This window comes from Geospiza fortis, unplaced genomic scaffold, assembly GCF_000277835.1.
Source record: "Geospiza fortis unplaced genomic scaffold, GeoFor_1.0 scaffold408, whole genome shotgun sequence".
NCBI lineage: Eukaryota > Metazoa > Chordata > Aves > Passeriformes > Thraupidae > Geospiza > Geospiza fortis.
The window spans coordinates 5,650,385-5,667,771 of NW_005054330.1; the positions used below are offsets into that span (position 1 = coordinate 5,650,385).

Here is a 17,387-nt window from a genome sequence, read left to right on the forward strand (position 1 = left end):
GCGGCGCCCCGCGGAACAGTAAACCAGAGAAACCGCTGGACAGGCGGAGTTGTGGCTTCGCAGGTGAGCAGGGGACAGTGGGGCACGGGGGAGCGCTGAGCAGGGACAGAGTGCGACAGCAGAGGGAAAACAGCGGAGACATCCAGGGTATGGGTTCTGATTCCGTGGTGTGAGGGGGCAAGGACTCAGCCAAGGGAGGAGAAGGACAGAAGTGTAGCAGGGCAGGAGGATGTGACAGCACAAGAACCAGAACGCGAGGGAGAAGAGGAGGTAAGTAAAAAGCCAAGGTAGCCAAGAGTGCAGAGGGCATGAAACGACAGATAAGGGGGATGTAGGAGGACTCCTGGGCAGTGCCTGTCACTGGCAGCAGAGCCCTCCATCCCCTCTGGTTAAAGATGGGATAACATTAAACATGCAGAGGGAGTCAGGGTCAGTGGGGGCTCTCCCAACAGAGCATGGGAATCCTTTGTGGTGGCCCAGACATTGGAGTACATTTCTTGCAGTTAAAAAACTTCTTGGTTTATCTTTGGTGCTTTAAATTTTATCTTAAGTTTAAACTGTAGTTTAAGAAAAATCTGAGAAAGGTTTGATTTAAGGGGTTGGGCTCCCCTGGCATGTTTGTAGTTTAAGAAACATGTTTCTCAGCTGTACCCTGTAAAGTCTGGAGGCTCTTGCCCCTCTTTGGCAAAGTTATGGATTCTTGCCTACCCACGTGTTACAAATAAAAGCCTGAAAAGTCTTAACAGCAAACTGGCAATCCCACAGTGATTTACTTTATTTACAGTTTATACTGTTTATAAAATGCAGCTATCTTTATGGCAGTGCTGGTATCTGAGTGCTGCAGCACTAAGTGAGAAGTTCAGGTCCCAGGCAGTAACTGCTCTCTTTAGTGAGAGCTTTGTGGTCAACCTGAGCAGCACTGAGTGGGTGGAACTCCAGTAACAGGTTTGTGAAATGTCTTTCAGAGTCTTCAGGCTGTTTGTGTCTCACCTGTGTGTGAGTATTAATGTAGAGCCCCTCATCTTAAATGAGAAGAAATTCCCAGGCTGAGGTTGAAGCTGTCCATGCAAAACTCACAGTTGCAGGAAGATGAGATGTTTCATTTCCCTCCCGAATTCATCTCTCAGGTTGTCTTTGATGCTAAATTGCCTGAGGTTTGGGGATTTCTTTTTTGCTTGCCTGTTTCCTTGTTTTCAAATAATTTACCACCGACTTTGGTTTTTCTTTTTTAAATACTTTTTCAATTTAAACAAGTTGTTTTTTGCCTTGTTTAGACACTGAGGATGCCAGTGAAACAGACCTGGCAAAGCACGAGGAGGAGGACTTTGTAGAAATGAAAGAACAGTAAGTTACCCATTCCAAATACAAATAAGGTGATGTTCTGTTTATTTGTGGGTTTCGGGGTACTTATTGCCTAAAACTTGGCAAAGTTTTGGGCCAAGATTGGGAGTTTTAAGTGCTTACCCCAGTGGAACAGCTCATGAGTCCATACACTTGTATTTCTGCTCTCCCCAGTTACTTTCCTCTGTTCTATATAAATCCAAGAAATTAAGAGTTGCTGCTGTTTTAGGCAAAGAAATAATTATGAGTTCTGAGATCAGCTGCAAATGGATCCTGCTGCAGATAAATCCTTCAAATAAAATAAAGGCTCTGCTTTAGATAAGCTAAAGAAAAGTAAAATGCCTATCCCAATGCCTTAAACAATTGAATTCTAGTCCTGAACCAGAAATGGACTTTTGGGAGACTTGAAACAGGCTGCCCTTAGTGTGTAGGAGCATTTGCAGTATTTTGAGTTCTTGCTTACTGGCAGGGACCTGTTTTTATGCAGGTCAGGAAGACTTGGCCACTGTTAAACCACAGATGTGTGGTAAAAGAAATGCAGGTTTGCAGCAGCACCAGGAATAGACTTCAGTGGGTTTTTAAAATAATGTTGGGAGCTAGTACACAGCTAATAAAACTCAATATAGTGCAAGAATGATTCTGCTATAAAGTTTCTGATGTTTGTAGATCTTAATGTCATTTTAGGTTTCAACACAAAAAAAAATCCTATTTTATCCCAAATTTTAAACCCATTTTTAAGACAGAATGAGAGCCTTTCATTGGAATAAAGTTCTTTAAGTTTGCAGTTCATTTGTTTCCTGAAGTTCTGAGAAGTTCTTGATTCTGTGTAAGCATGTTACCTCAAGAGATGGTGGAATAAACAACGTGTGCTTGGTGTTTAAAGTTTCCTGCTGTGCTTGCAGGATGTACCAGGACAAACTGGCATCTCTGAAGAGGCAGTTACAGCAGCTGCAGGAAGGTAAGCTTAGAAGAGTAACTTTGGTTTTTATTTTCAGCACTTTTCAAATGTCATAGAAGGATGGGAGCAGCATCTTTCACTGCATGTTGGCTCTCAGCTGTGCTGCAGAGTTAAAAATGTCATCTGCTTCCCATCTTTTCTCCATCTTAACTCCACTTTTAGTTAAGCCTCTCTGCTAAAACACTTCTTAAAAGGAGTAATCCACTTTTTACAAAAGCAGGGAATGTGCTTTGAGTGGTGTCTGACTCCTTAAGGATATTTAATACTTGGGGAAGAAAAATACAGTGGGAATGTACAACTTATTTCCACTAGGTACTCTTCAGGAATATCAGAAAAGGATGAAGAAGTTGGACCAGCAGTACAAAGAAAGGATAAGAAATGCAGGTGAGTGGAATTTCTCTCTAAGACACTGCAAATAACTAAAATGTGTGTTTTGTATAACACTGAAGTAAAAAAGAGGTAATTGTCCTTTAAAGAAAAGGACCTTGCTGGAGCAAAGGGATCTTTGGGTACATTGTACGTTGGGTTTCTTAGAGTCCACCAAGCATGACAGGATCTGCCTCCATGATTTTCTTCCCTTGATCAGCATTGTTTGCTGACTGATAAACAGTTTTAGCCTTCATTTGTGTGAAGCAGCACAAATAAAAAGATGATTCCATTTTTATCTAACCCACAGTGTCCCACTTTGCTTTGTTGTTTCATGGCCCCAGCTGAAGCCTTTGGGTGTCTCCTTCAGTTTGCAGGAGTGGGAATTTAGGAGCACAGGCTTTCCCCAGGATCTGTCTGTGAACAATGAACACAGAGCATTTGCTGCTGGGACTGTTTTTCTGCATGGCTGTGGCATGGAATGGGCTGCCTGGACTTTGGGAGGAGCTCTGTTTCAAGGAGCAAAGTTAATTTTTAAAGTGCCCAGTGCTCGTCCTTCTGGATGGTTTTGTTATGTCACTGCAGAGGAATGGCTTGGGAATCAGATCCAGCTGCTTGCACTCTCTCTTCCTCCCTTTCCAGTAGTTCTTACCTTGGATATTGAAGCAGGGCCTTTTATAGAAGGCATTGTGTGGATATAGGAAATACAGCTGCTCCTCCTTTAGCAAAAACAAGCAGTTCTGTATTTCTGAAAGTGCCTGGAAAGGTCAAGGATTTGCTTGAGAAACTGAAGTGGTTTGAGCAACTTCTTGTTGACAGGAGCCTGTCTCCTGAGATGAAGTTCACTAATGATTTGGGTTGGAAAATACCTCCAGAAAGCCCTTTCATATGCACTAGAGCTGCATCGTGACAAGCCTGGACTGTTTTGATGAAATTAAGCCCCAGTGCAAACTGGTATTTCTGGCTGGCCACGAGCAGTGCTGCAGCAGCAGAGTTCTTCCACAGGAGGGCAGGTGGTGATCACTTGGAATTTTATGCGTAAAAAATCCAGCTGCCTTGTACTACAGGAATAAAGCTCTTTTATGTTTGTCCTTGCCAAGCTGAGGTTTATTAAACCAACAGTTTCCATTTACCTGCATTTGATTATCTACATAATACTGCTTTCATGCTTTGCAAGTGGAAAGTTTGATTTTTATTACAACATTCTTATATTTGGTGTATATCTATTACTGTTTTTAATTTTTTTAAAATAATGGAGTAGTAGAGTGTTGCTACTACAACCTGAACTGAACTGAATAGTGTGGAATAGTGGAAGCTTTTTGAGGTGACAGTCTATAAAAAACCTCTAGTGACAGTGTATTTTTGTGGAACTTTTTCACAGTCACTTTATTTTCAGCATAAAGCTGTGAAGTCAGGGTAGAGATTGGATAGGTACCTGAATTATTTGCTTCACTGCCTGTCTTGGCTGCAATGTTCAATGACTTAAAATGTTAAGGAAGTAATTTTGTGCAGCTTTGAAGGTAATAAATTAAGTCTTTCTTGTGTTTCAGAACTGTTCCTGCAGCTGGAAGTAAGTACTCTTAATTTATCAAAAATATGCATTAATTAGATGGAAGAGGCATAAACCTTGTTTCATCAGCCAGTATTTGGGCTTGTTTTCCCAGAAGGTTTAAAGAAATTTTCTTCCTCTGGCTGGCTTGTTACACTTGAGATGTAGTAGAGCTTACTGCAGGTTTTACCTCAAGTAACCTCTGCACTTTATTTTTAAAATAGAATTAAATATTTGCTGTTGGGCTCTTGTATCTGGCTGTGCATTGAGCTGGTCAAAAAAGGGTGTTTAAAGTGATGAGTGCTGTTTATAAATCAGCAGAGCTCTCTGCTAGGGACTTGATTTGTTGTGCAACATTAAAATGTCTTTTTACAAATCACTCTTTTGCCAATATAATAGCACTAAGTGGTATTTGGATGTTTTGTGTAGATTGTGAATATTGATAATCTTTAGAACTTGGGCCAGTTGTGAACTGAAAAGCTGATGAATAAAGTATTTGAAAAGCTGTTGTGATATCATTAACTTGAGTCCTTAATTAATCTTCTTGCTCCTTGGGTTTGCATTAGACAGATCAGGTGGAGAAAAATTATGTGAAGGAAAAGAAAGCAGCAGCAAAGGAGTTTGAAGATAAGAAAATTGAGCTTAAGGAAAATCTGATAGCAGAGTTGGAAGAGAAGAAGAAGATGATTGAGAATGAAAAGCTAACCATGGAATTAACAGGAGGTAAAGAAGATAAGCACCTGTCATTTGTGTTATCCACTCTGCTCCTGCTTAGGAAAAGAGCTGTGAAGATGTCAGTGCTGGTTTACACAGCTGGTGGGAAATGCCAAGAGGGGCAGAGCACCAATTGATGGCCTTTGAATGGAGAAAGCATCTCAAAATTCAGTGAATTGTTAACAGGTGAAATAGTGCCAGTGGAGCAGCAGAGGGGATGATGGCCTTGCTTATATGCAGGGAGAGAGGCTGCTTTGGTTCCCTGATGTAGCAATAAAACTGAGATATGTCACAATACTGACTGAACCAGTGATGGCAGCTTGTAAAGCTGTGTCCTTTTCTTCCTGCAGGAGTGGGTGGTCAAGTAGTTGAAGAAAGCCAAACAATAAAGGTTGAAACCTGCTGCTTAAAGCCAGAAAACAAAGATTTGTGGGTTACATTTGTGTCCAGGCTGTAGAAAATTTATATGAAATGGACAGATTTTTTTGAGACAGTTGGTACCCCTGTGTTGTCATCTCATTGCAGGGGTTCCATACTGTTGTCTCCTTATCTCAAAAGTTCCATACTTTCTTGGTGTTTCTTGTGGGCAGCTCTTCAGAGCACTGACTCTTTCTTCTTCCCAAAGCAGCCAACTGACTCCAGTTCCCTTCCCAACCAGCCACCCCACTCTGTTATAGCACTCTTCATGGTTACAGCTGCGGCCTGTTAAAGTCAGGCCTGTTCCTAATCTTTGATAATTGGCCCAGCTGCAACTCCTTAGGGGTAAAATTACTTTCTACACTATCTTTATTTTCTTATATTCTATCCCCCTACACCCCTGGTGCCTTGCAGTGCTCTGTGGTAATGAACACAAGGGATCTAAGTCAGGGGTTAATTATTCCTGCAGAATTCTGTTCCTGTGGTGCTGAAACAAAAGTCTGGCCCTGATGTTCTTTGCGAGCAGCTCCCTCACTTCATGGACTGATAGTGTGGTTTTGTTGCTGAGGCCTGTCCATGAGTTACACCCTTCATATATTTCTTGCATAGTATCTACAGGTTTTATATTAACTAATAATGTAGTTAATACTCAGAAGTGAGAATCAAACCCTGTTTTGGTTATTAAATGGTGCTCTTGGCTTAATATAAACTCTTAGGGCTGATGTGGACTGGAAAGCATCTTAAGTTATGCTGTTTCCTTGGTAACTTCTTTTATTTATTTATGAAATCTGGTCTCATGGTCATCTTTGTTCACCCTTTTGATGAGGAGAGGAGGAATTTGGTGTATTCAGCACATGCAGAGCTGCTCAAGGTTTTTGTGTCTAGTGGGAACCAAAGGGGCTTCCCAGATGGAAGTGCTTACCTGGGGGTGATCCAGGGGTGCTTAGAGATGAGCCAATAAATCTCAGCACAGAGAAGGGGAGGTGGGATAATGTTTGGCATTTATGGTGTGGTCACTTGGCTGCCAGTTCAACATACCCTGATGAATTAAGGAATGAGTTCAGAGTTTAGTGCAGTTGTTCAAGTAAAGGTTATCTGTAGGCATTTGGACAAAATAAGTTCAGATGATTACTTGGTGATGAGACTGGTGTTTAAGTTTTTAACAGACTTTCTTCTCTTTCCCCAGTGCATATGCTGCAGTTTACTTCCTTGCAACTGCTGCTCTGTGTGTTATTAATTAGACTCATTTCATTAATCATTCTTAGGTAATCTGAATTTAAATACTGTTTGTTTGAAATCACTCCAGCAGACTTGTATCAGTCTTCAATGCAGAAATTTCCTCTAATCTTTTGACAAAGCTGTTTTTCTGCCTTGAAGATGAGAGAGAATTGATTTGTAGCTGATGTTTTACATGCTATTAATGATCTGAGTTGGGCTGGGAAAGAACTCCATGAGCTTGGCCTTTTAAATCTGTTCCCAAGCAGATAGGCTGAGCATGAAAGGAACTTGCCTTGAATCCTTGTAGCATCATTGTGCTGCTTATCAGTACCTGGAGCAGCTGTAACCATGGCATTGCAGCACTGGCACTGAACAGTGACCTGATGGGTGAGAACTTGGATTCACTCTCAGCACTTCCATGCTGGAAGCTAGCGCACACACACACATAAAAAAATCCAATTTGCTGAATGAAAGAGGGAAGATTATTTTCCCTGTGCTTTGTATAGAAAGCTGCTGCTTCTTACTCCTTTCTCTCTGGTCTTATCAGCTCTCCAACTTCATTTCTCTGCAGATTCAATGGAAGTGAAGCCCATTATGACAAGGAAACTGAGACGGAGACCGAATGATCCAGTTCCCATCCCAGACAAGAGGAGGAAACCTGCCCCTGATATCCTTTCCTGGAGTCACTGCTGGCTTTGCAGCCCCTGTGCTACCCACACCTTGGTTGTTCTGTACAGCAAGGAAAAGGAAATGAAATGCCAGGATCAGATTTTAACCTGGGAAATACTGAAGCACAATTGCCATGTATAATGTGTGCTAAAGCAATACCAGGAGTTATACAATTACTTATATATATATATAGATAGATAGATAGTTAGATAGATATGTTAGAGATCCTTTGGTATCCTAATTTAATCCTTACAGTATCATGAGAGAAACTATTCTCACTGACAAAAAAAGTTAAATTCTACAGGCAATTTATTTCACAAAAGAAAAACTTTAAAAGAACATTGGATATATATATATGCTGAGATAATTGATTCCATAGATAGTAAATGGCTTTTTACATGAGCCAGAGCTTTTCTCATTTCAAGACGTGACAAAGCATTTGCCAGAAAGATCATATTTGTCATATCCAAATAGGTTTTCCATTTCTGATAAAAGCTTCAGAGCTCTAATCCAGAGATGCATAGCAAAAGCAAGGATGCTAGATTTGTTCTTTGAATAAGAAAAGATGAAGATTCATCTTGTTTTCATGTATCACAAGAGACAGAAAAACATGTCTGTGTAATCCTTAGGATCTGCCTTGCTGCATGTCTCAAAATTAAAATGTTCCTTGGCTTCTGGAAATATGTTTTGAGCTCCTCTGTGATGATAGGCACTTTTTCTATTTGTGTATTAAATTCACCTGGAGAGGAAGGCAAGGATATTTGCTTTGCAGGGGTTTCTTATTTTCTGAAGGGGGACTCTCATTTTCTGAAGGCAATATCAAACCTTGAACTTTTGGAGTTCATGCAGGATGGTCATGAGCATCTCCAGTTTCAATTAACCTCCTCCTGGTTGGAGATTCTGTTCACTCTTTCAGGAAAAAAAAACCTCATTTATTAGTGCCCCTATCTCATCCAAAATAAATGAGTTTCATAGTGAACATGACCTGCTAATTGAGCATGATACAGCAACCACACAGTGAAAATCTCTGCCTTTGCTCACTGGGAGAGGATTAAAGTCCATCACAACCAAAATCCTTGAAATGCAGCCCAGCAATTGTTAACTTTAGTGTAATACTTTGAATACTTTTGGCTAAACACTTGTTATGAAGAAGCAAAAGTACAGCAAAGCTCTAATAAGACTGTAATACACTAATTTCTATTTTCAGAGGTTTTGGGGTTTTTTTCAGGTGCATTGTAGGCTCTTATTTATCCCCAGTCACACAAAGTTTTATTTAACTAGGTTTAGGTGGGATTTAGCTTCATTGTAGAAAACCTGAAGTGAGTCTGTTGTTTCAGCTCACAGATTCTTCTCCACAGAAATAAAAGATGAAAAACACTGAAAATGCTGGTGCTTGATGCTTCCTTGAAGTAAATGTCAGTGCACTAAAGGTTCTTCATTGATGGTTGTGTCTGAATAAGTTAAAATGATTTTGCACTCTGCTGCTAAGATGGTGGGGATGGACTTGTATTAATTCCTCTGACAGAAAAAACAGCTCAAGTAAGACATTTATTAAAATCCTGGAAACTTTTTGGCTTGCATTTACTCAAGTGAAATATCATTGACCTTTAATTTTTAGCCTTGCTTGTCAAGAGCTTATGGAAACCTTAATTCTGGATACCTCAGCTAAATTATTTGTTGACTGATGAGCAAATAATGGAGGACCTAAGAACGCTGAATAAGGTAGGGATTGTTGCTTGACTGTATTTCTTCATTTTCAAGAGAAGGCAAATGCTTTCTCCTGGAGAGAACAGAGCTCTCTTTAATGTTAATTTTTTGAGATGTGGCACTATTTCATCCTTGTAGGCTTTCTGAAGTAGCACAAGAAAAGATTTAGCAAGATGGTATCTCCTCTTTTTTAGTGAGGTTTAATTAACCTAATTTAAATGACTGTCACCTAAAAATGTTACCTTTTGTGTAAAGCAAGGGATGAGCTGTGTTAAGGAGTTTCTTCCTCATGGCTGAGCAGATATCAGTGTGTTTTTTGGGAGATCACAGGCTGCCTTTGGTTTAAGCCTTAGTGTGGGGTAGGATTTTTTCATTATTTTTTTTTCTCCCTGCTGTCACAAGGTTTCAGCAAGCTGGATAGGGGGCAGTGTGCATGTTTATAGCTTTTTCTGGGTTTGATTAACATATTGTTTTCTTGCTAAGCACTTGAAGGCTTATCTAATTTCTTAGAATATAAGCTGCTCATTAAGGCAGTTTGAGGATGGTAGTGGAACATTGGTTTTGTGCCAGCTGTTGAGGTTTCTCTAATGATTTAGCTCCTTATTTTGTGTACCCTGAGAAATGTTGTATCACATTCAAAAATTGTGTGTTACATGGGTTTGACGCATTGGAGTGAGTTGGCTGAATGTTCCCAAGTTCAGTTTTTTGGCCTTTTGGATCATCATTATACTGATTATCTGCACCTTTGGCTGTTTAGAGCATCCTGGTTATGTGTTATGCCACTTAACAGAGCATTTAAAATAGAAATATTCAGAGTGTGGAAAGTAAGATATCTGAAGTTACCATTGCAGCTTCTGTGGCTCCTGTCAGATCTCTAACACTGCTTTTTTTTCTCTTCCCATGTAGCTTAAATCACCCAAGAGACCAGGTGAGTGACAGATGCAGTGGAATTTGTTCATGGGATGCTGTTCTGAGCAGAGAATGGTACTGCAGATGTTTGGCTGTGCAATTGCTGTTCCTTGTGTGGTGCTGATGTTTGTCAGGGATGGGAAGGGGGGCATGAGCATCTTTGGTGGCTGAAACATTTGGGCATGGGACAATCCAACTGGGAAAAGAGCTTTTCCATTATATTCAGGTGCACCTGGGCACCTTGTCAGCTCCATTGAGGGATTGACCACTAATGGTTTTATGCCTCCAGCTCTCTAGATGTGCCTATACACTTTATTTCAAGACAGAGTGGGACTAACTTGCCTCAGTAATTTTAACCATATTTAACTAATTAACTGTGGATTATAACTAAAACAAAATCAAGGACATATTGTCCATCACTTACCCAGGAATGTTTTTCACATAAATGCTGTATTTCAGTGAATATTATAGTTCAAGGCAGAGGTCAAGTTACTCATCACAATATATAATATTTTCCTGATGGATATTTGAGTTTGCAGCTTTCTCTGCTTGCTATTTCTGCACACACAACCTTATTAACTGCAGTTTTGCAGTCAGATGTGCTACTGTGAGATGGGCACGTGCTGATCTTTAACCAGAATGTCTCTGCTGTCCCCAGCCTCCCCCTCCTCTCCTGAGCACCTCCCAGCTACACCAGCAGAGTCTCCAGCACAGAGATTTGAAGCTCGGATAGAAGATGGCAAACTCTACTATGACAAGAGATGGTGAGGCCTGGGGAGTTTTTATTTCCATCAGTCTGTGTTGTGTAGCGAGGAGGCAGAGGCTGCAGAGAGAAATGGCTTTGAGCAAAGAATTGGTGAACAAAATGCTTTAGGGCAGAGGTTTGCTGCTCCATCCACAAGCTCATCCTGGGCCCAGTAAAGCAGAGGGGATGATGGAATGTTCACACCCTGCAGGCTTTCAGAGATAACTGGTGCCTCCAATAAAAGGAGACTTGAATCTTTTCCATGGCCCACTGTGGCACTTAGGAAGTCAAACTTAATAAGAGGTAGGAGAGGCAGCAGCAGCCACAGTGGGATGTGACTGAAGCTGCCCACTTTGGACACAGACACTCCATGATTTGCTGTCAGCAACACTCCCGTTTCTGAGCTTCAGATTTCTGCCTAGCATTCCACAAGGTGGCAGAAGAAATGTCATCCACCAGCTGCTCAGGATGAAAGATGCTTCTAATAAATCCAAATAACCTTTAAAGATCAAACCCACCTGGGAGAGGCAACTTCAGAATTGCTGATCGGATTTATCTCGGTTGAGTTTTATGGCCATACAGCTGTACAAGCTTCACAAAACACAAGGAAAATATTAAATTCTGCAGAGGAAACTTAGATCTTACACTTAAACCATGAGACTTGCAAACCTGGGTAATCAAGAGTGCAATCTTGAACTTGAGCAGGAAACAATTTGCTTTCAAAAAGTCATCTGCTTATTTGTAGCCTACTTCAGTGTTCTGGTGGCTCAAAACAAGAAGTGATGAGGCTTTAATTTTATCACAGAAGTAGGTGTGAAGCTGGTTTTTTTATACAGCAATCCCCTTGGCCAGTTGGTCAGTTTTTCTTTCTGAGTGAAGTTTAATTGAGAGTTCAGTGTACCCAGCTCTCATAAAAGCTCCTCCCTCAATTTAAACATTCGTGAAGTGTAAAGCAGATAGGAACTGAACAGGCTACGTATTCCACAAATTCATCAAGGTTTTTAGAGGTTTTTTTTTGCTTTTATAACTTTTTGGTGTGTGTAAAGTGACTGTCCCCAGGATATTATTGGATGAATAAACTCTTCTTAGAATTTTGAAGCATATGGAGTACTTGAAAAGTGTTCATGAGTAAAAAAAGAAAGGAAAAAAAGGCATCTGAAGTAATCTGTCAGTAAAGCTCAAAACTTCTCGTTAAATTTAAACCTGGAAGAGCTTCAGTGAGCCCAGAACCTCAGCAAAGCACCAGCTCTCTCTGAAGGATATCTGGCTGTGGCATAAAGCACTTAACAGATATTTTCACCTTGCTGAATTCACTTGTCATGGGGGTCTTGCTGTCAGGAATTCCAGCTGTTGTTTTTCCTGGCTGCCTTGTTCTGATGCTGCTTTAAGATCAGTATCTTATATTTTTTTGGTTGTAATAATCCTGCTTAGATTTTTTTGATTGGTAATAAGTAACAGTACTTGTGCAAAGTAGCTGGTGTTTTAAAATAATGAAGTAACTGTTGGTAGTGGGAGGGTAATTCTTCCTAAGGTGCATAAAGGATGCTGGCATGCACAGAAATCCTAAACCTCACAGCCCAGGAATGACTTTCTCTGTTTCCTGATGCAGCCCTGCATGACAATTACCTGAAAACAGAGAATGTTTAATGCCAGTAATGAACCCCCTGAAGTCTTGCAGAGACAATTCAGACATCTCCAGAGTGGAGTGTTTCAGGTGAATGTGGAATTAGACTCAGTTTTTTAATGCTCAGGGCTCTGTGCTCCCCCACCAAATCCTAAACCACAGTTCACTGTAAAGCAACCATCTTTGTGCTCTTAGCTTTGCTGCATACAATAATGTAGAGGGATTTCTTTCAATCTTCTGATGGAGTTGCAGTTGGAAATCTTGGCCTTTCAGTAAAATACTTTATAGCAGGAAATGGAATTATTTCTGCTTGCCTCACTTGGTGTGTTTTACCTATTGCAACAGCGAGAGTTGTTTGGCTCTGCTTTCTTGAAAGCCAACTTAAACTCCATTGCATTTTTCATCTGAGGTAATTTCCTCAATCCTGTCCCTCTGTGGATAATATAAATTTGGCAAAAGGGTGGGACATGACCAGGGAACTGATGCACCGGAGTGCTGTGCCTCCAGCTGCCCTGTCTGTGAGTGTGAGACAGGTGAGACAGCTCTTCAGTGAAACACTGGTGACTTGGCTCTCTGCCTTTTCTGGGCACAATTAGCATTAATTTATTGATGGAGAGTCATTCATGGTGTGAAATCCAAGGGCTGAATGAAGCCTCTGACATGTGTGTCATCAGCTTTGGAATTCACTGCTAATCAAAAATTGCAAGTGGGGGAAATATTTCCTTGTCTGTGTGGGCACAGCCAACATTTGAGAGATGTTGTTTGCCCTGGCTTCTCCTGCACTCCTGCTGATTGTATCAAGATGAAAACTCTTGCTTAAGTACTCACAGCATGGCATGGTAGGGCACTGCTGGACTGAGATTCTTGTCTCATCTTAGTGAGGGCTGGGGTTTGCAGCAGCTTATTGAATTCCTCTGTATCATTTAATGACATCTGGACTTGCTAAACTGAAATTTTTTTTGGCTCAGATCATTGTTGCTTTGCATTGCCCTGGAACCCACTGACATTGTTTCTGTCAAAATGAGAGAGAAAGACACCTGTGTCCAGCCATTGTTTTAAAGGTTGCAGGATTTGGGGATTTTTTATTCCCTCATCACCCCCATGGGTAATGAGTATGTTTGGAAGGCTCAAAGCTGACACTCATTCCAACTACTGGCAAGCACTGTGAAAATTCTGAGTGCAGGATTTTCCAGTAGGAAGAGATTGTGAAGAAACCATTGGAAGACTTCCACATGTGCAGTATGGTTATTGTAGAAATAACTGTAAAGTTTCAATAAATCCATGTGTTTTGCAAATGGCAGTCAGGCTGCAGGGGGTTGCACTGGGTGGCTACTGAGGGAATATCTGTGCAGGGATTCTGCAGCTTGGATTGCCCAGATAAAATCATGATTAGGAGAAAGGTGGAAATACAGTCATGCTTTTATAGCTGTGAAGTATTTTGGTGCTTGCTTGATTAAGATGATTTACTTACAAATCACCTGTTCCAGTGTAATTAGTTCTGCCTATGGAAGAGAATGAGGCAGAATGAACAGAAAGTGGGGGTTTGGGGCTGGCACACTGCAGCACTTGGAGAAATGTGGGCTGTAAAGAGGGGAGTCCACGGAATCAAATTCAGAGTTAGGAATTTCAAAGTCTCTGTTTTATACACAGCACATTAAGAATAATACAGAGCTTAAAATATGATCTGAAATGGGATGAAATGGTTATGTTTAGTCATGGACTCCTTATGGCAGATATTTACAGCTCATTACAGAGTCAGTTACCCATTAGTTACCATTTTGGGTATTTTCACACAATAGGACACATTAGAAAATTGAGGTCTCATTAAACAATGCACAGACTGCACTGATTGAGGGTAATTCACTTCTGGTGGTTCTCTGGTAATTCTGTATTGGGGAACAGCTTGAGTATCTGTGATTTGCTCTTTCATATTTTGTCAGGCAAAATAAGGAGTTGCCTTCTGAAATCCATCCTGAGTCTGAAATGGGAAAGGCTGCTTGGATTAAGCCTTGAAGGCTGGATGTGTTGTCAGTTCCCCTGGCCTGTGGCTGGGGCTCTGCCTTTCCCTCTTGCAGTTGTGAAATCTGTTTTCAGTAACCTTCAGTGCAGAGTTGAATGTGAGTTATGACACTCCTGCATTTCAAAATACCATTAATGCAGGATGTGTGTCTGTGATCAGATCACCACTATCTTGCAAAGCTGGAGAAAGTGGTGTGGAAAGAAAGGTAGACTTCAAATTTACTCTGTTCAGCTTTATCAATAATGGATTCATGCATTTCCTCTTTTTTTTTCCTTTATGCAGGTACCACAAGAGCCAAGCTATTTACCTGGAGTCTAAAGAGAACACGAAGATCAGCTGTGTGATCAGTTCTGTGGGAGCCAACGAGGTTGTGGCTGCTTTTATTTGTCAGCAGAGGGGGGAGAGACATGGGTTTAGTAAGGGCTAAAGATAGATACCTGTCTGGGGTGTAAAGAAAGCTGAAGCCAAGATAAAACTGACTTGAGAAATCTGTTTTTGAGATAGGAAGAGACTTGCTTTGTTTCTGAAGGATAATCCTGTGTTTTGCAAGCTCCTGCAGCAGTTGGGCAAAGGGAGCACTTTGGTTTTTGCTTGCAGATTCCAGACACTTCAGGGAAAGAAATAATAGATTTGAGTGCACTTCTCCTTAATCAGCCAATAAAGGAACTTTAATTTGTTGTGGCAGCTAAGGGAAAACACTTTATTTTCCCCAGAATGAGTTGCATGTGGGATCTGTTTGTGTTGCAGCTGTTCCCTTGCAGTGGCAGTTGTGGCACTCAGTTGTTCAGATAAAAGCAGTGGTAGTGTGCTTATGGGTGCATTAAAATTTGTTAAAAGTTATTGTTGTAATTTAGCAAAACTAATGCATCATTCCATCCTACTGTGGTAGAATATAAAATTGTACGTGTTTGTTTCCTACAGTCACTCAAACTTTATGGGTTTTTGAATTATTTTGGCAAGCAAAACATGCCAAATCCTTGGAAATGTTGCAGTTGGGAGATGATTATCAATGAATTTTGATTTTAATTTCTCTGGAGAAATAATTGAAGTAGAAATCCGGGCAAATACTAAATTCATTTTATATTAAGGGGTCCTGTTGATAAAGTCAATTTATAACTAAAATAATAGAGTTAAATCAATTTACTTGCCAGGCCTGTAACTAATATATGAAGGAAAAAAAAGTTTAGGGTAAATCACAGGCCAACATAACTTTATAATCTTTTGCATTAGGAAATATTAGACTTCCCTCCTAAAATACTGCAGTACTAAGGAGTAGATAGTTCTTACTCAGTGTATTTATTTAAATATGTTGAAATGCATTAGAAGGATATAATGCAGAGGAAATTGCTCAGACTTGATTTTTAAAGTACAGGTTTTTAGATCTAAACACCTTGAAGGTGATTTCAAAAACTCTCTGGAGTGGCTGCCTTGGTGGCAGCAATTTGTCTTGTGGCACGTGGTGTGAATCCTTCCATGCAGGTGCTTAAAAGAGAGGCCCTTTTATCTCCAGACACAATTTCTGTGCTACATGGTGGGAAATGCTTCATGGAACAGAATCAGAATAAGCTTTTTATTTGACTAATAGTTACTTGTCTGGGCAAATCTCAGGATAGATAATTTTATCATCTGTGGATCTAGAGAGACTTAGTCTTGATTAGGCAAAGCTCAGTGCCACGGCTCTGTTGTGAGCTGTAGCAGGAGGAACCTGCTTTCCTGATGGTGCTTGAAAGAGTCATTTTTCTCGAGGACTGTTTTGAGCAGGAAGTTAAGGAGGTGAAATTAGACACCTTATTTCATTTTCTACTCAGGTTGCAAATGCCTCACGTGGGGAGGGAGAGGGGATTAACCTCATTGATCTGTGCCCCCTGAGGGGCTCAGCTCCAACACTAAGACACAGAGTTAATTTGTCTGTGTGCTGCTTGCTGGGAGTTTTCCCTTTTTCTCCCCTCATTCATCTCCCTGCCCCATTCTTTCTGCCATTGCTCTCCTGCAGATCTGGGTGAGGAAAACCAGCGACAGCACCAAGATGAGGATCTACCTGGGGCAGCTGCAGCGGGGCGTGTTCGTGATCCGCCGGCGCTCGGCCACCTGACTCTGCTCTGCCCTGTCCTGGTTTCTGTCACATCACCAAACCTCTGCCAGGGGCTCACAGGCTGCTCACTCCTCCCAGCAGCAGGGAACAGTCCTGACCTCTGACGAGACACTTTGTGGCTGGCCACATAATCCCCAGTAGTCCTTAAACCTTTAGTGATGCCCAAGCACTGCCCTGGACTATTTCTGGATTTTGCATCAGGCTTCTGTACGCTCTCTTTGTATTTTGGGTGACTGTTTGAGAAGACTTGGCATCATCCTCCTTTTTGTTGTTGTTTTGTGGTGCACAGATGGGACTTGTGTGTCAAAAACATCATCATCATGTTTCTGTTGGGAGTCAGACCAGTGGAAGAAGCTTTGCTTGCCGAGACCTGAGGTTGTTTGTGCTTTTTGGCCTTGTTTTCCTGCAAGGCTCAGGATTTTGGGCAAAAGATGAATCTCGCCAGGTTTCAGCTGCAGCTGAGAGATGCCTCCAGAATATCTGGTGTACAACATCAGCTTTATTGGATGGACTGTTGAAAGACTGGAGACTTTTTTAGGATGGTGTGAACAGCTCAGAAACTGCTGAAATACAGTGATTTTAATGTAGCTCAGAGTCACGCGTGGTTAGTCAGAAGCTTCCGTTTCTCTTCACATTAAAAAACCCTTCAATGAACAAGCAGAGTATGTCTGTTTGCTGATATAATTAGCTGGGATAGGTGGATGACTAAATTAAAGGACTAATTACCTGGATTTTGCAGATAGCAAGGCTGTATGAACTCTGTGTGTGTCTGTAACCGCTCAGAGATGTAAAGAGGCAAACAATCAATTTCACTTTTTCCACTGATGCTCAGAATCACAGGTTATGGTGGGAGCCTGCTGACAGGAGATCTGTAGTATCCTCCCAAGGATCCTGGTACGGAGTAGGAAGTGGCCTTGTCATGCTGTTAGCAGGAACCTTCATTCTCTGAGATGTTCTTCAAAGGGCTCCTCTTGAAGGCTGTTTTAATTAACACTGGGTTTCTACACTTGGTCTCCTGCAGCACAAGTGGAAATGCCCAAATAATGACATTAAGGTGC

At 41.2% G+C, this 17,387-nt stretch overlaps 1 protein-coding gene across 1 annotated transcript; it reads left to right on the forward strand.

The window, feature by feature from the left end:
• Positions 1–634: 634 nt before the first annotated feature.
• Positions 635–17,060, forward strand: SUDS3 (SDS3 homolog, SIN3A corepressor complex component). The gene is made up of 12 exons (XM_031057481.1): positions 635–647; positions 1,275–1,344; positions 2,244–2,299; positions 2,612–2,683; positions 4,216–4,235; positions 4,781–4,937; positions 7,135–7,230; positions 8,893–8,954; positions 9,846–9,867; positions 10,507–10,612; positions 14,520–14,604; positions 16,231–17,060. The coding sequence occupies exons 1-12, from the start codon at positions 635–637 to the stop codon at positions 16,327–16,329; spliced, it is 858 nt and encodes a 285-aa protein (XP_030913341.1). The 3' UTR covers positions 16,330–17,060.
• The last annotated feature ends 327 nt before the right edge of the window (positions 17,061–17,387 follow it).

Excerpts from the sequence above, each read along its gene's own strand:
- SUDS3 (XM_031057481.1), top strand. Across the intron at positions 1,345-2,243 it reads TTTGTAGAAATGAAAGAACA|GATGTACCAGGACAAACTGG; the intron begins GTAAGTTACCCA and ends CTGTGCTTGCAG. Across the intron at positions 2,300-2,611 it reads GTTACAGCAGCTGCAGGAAG|GTACTCTTCAGGAATATCAG; the intron begins GTAAGCTTAGAA and ends TATTTCCACTAG.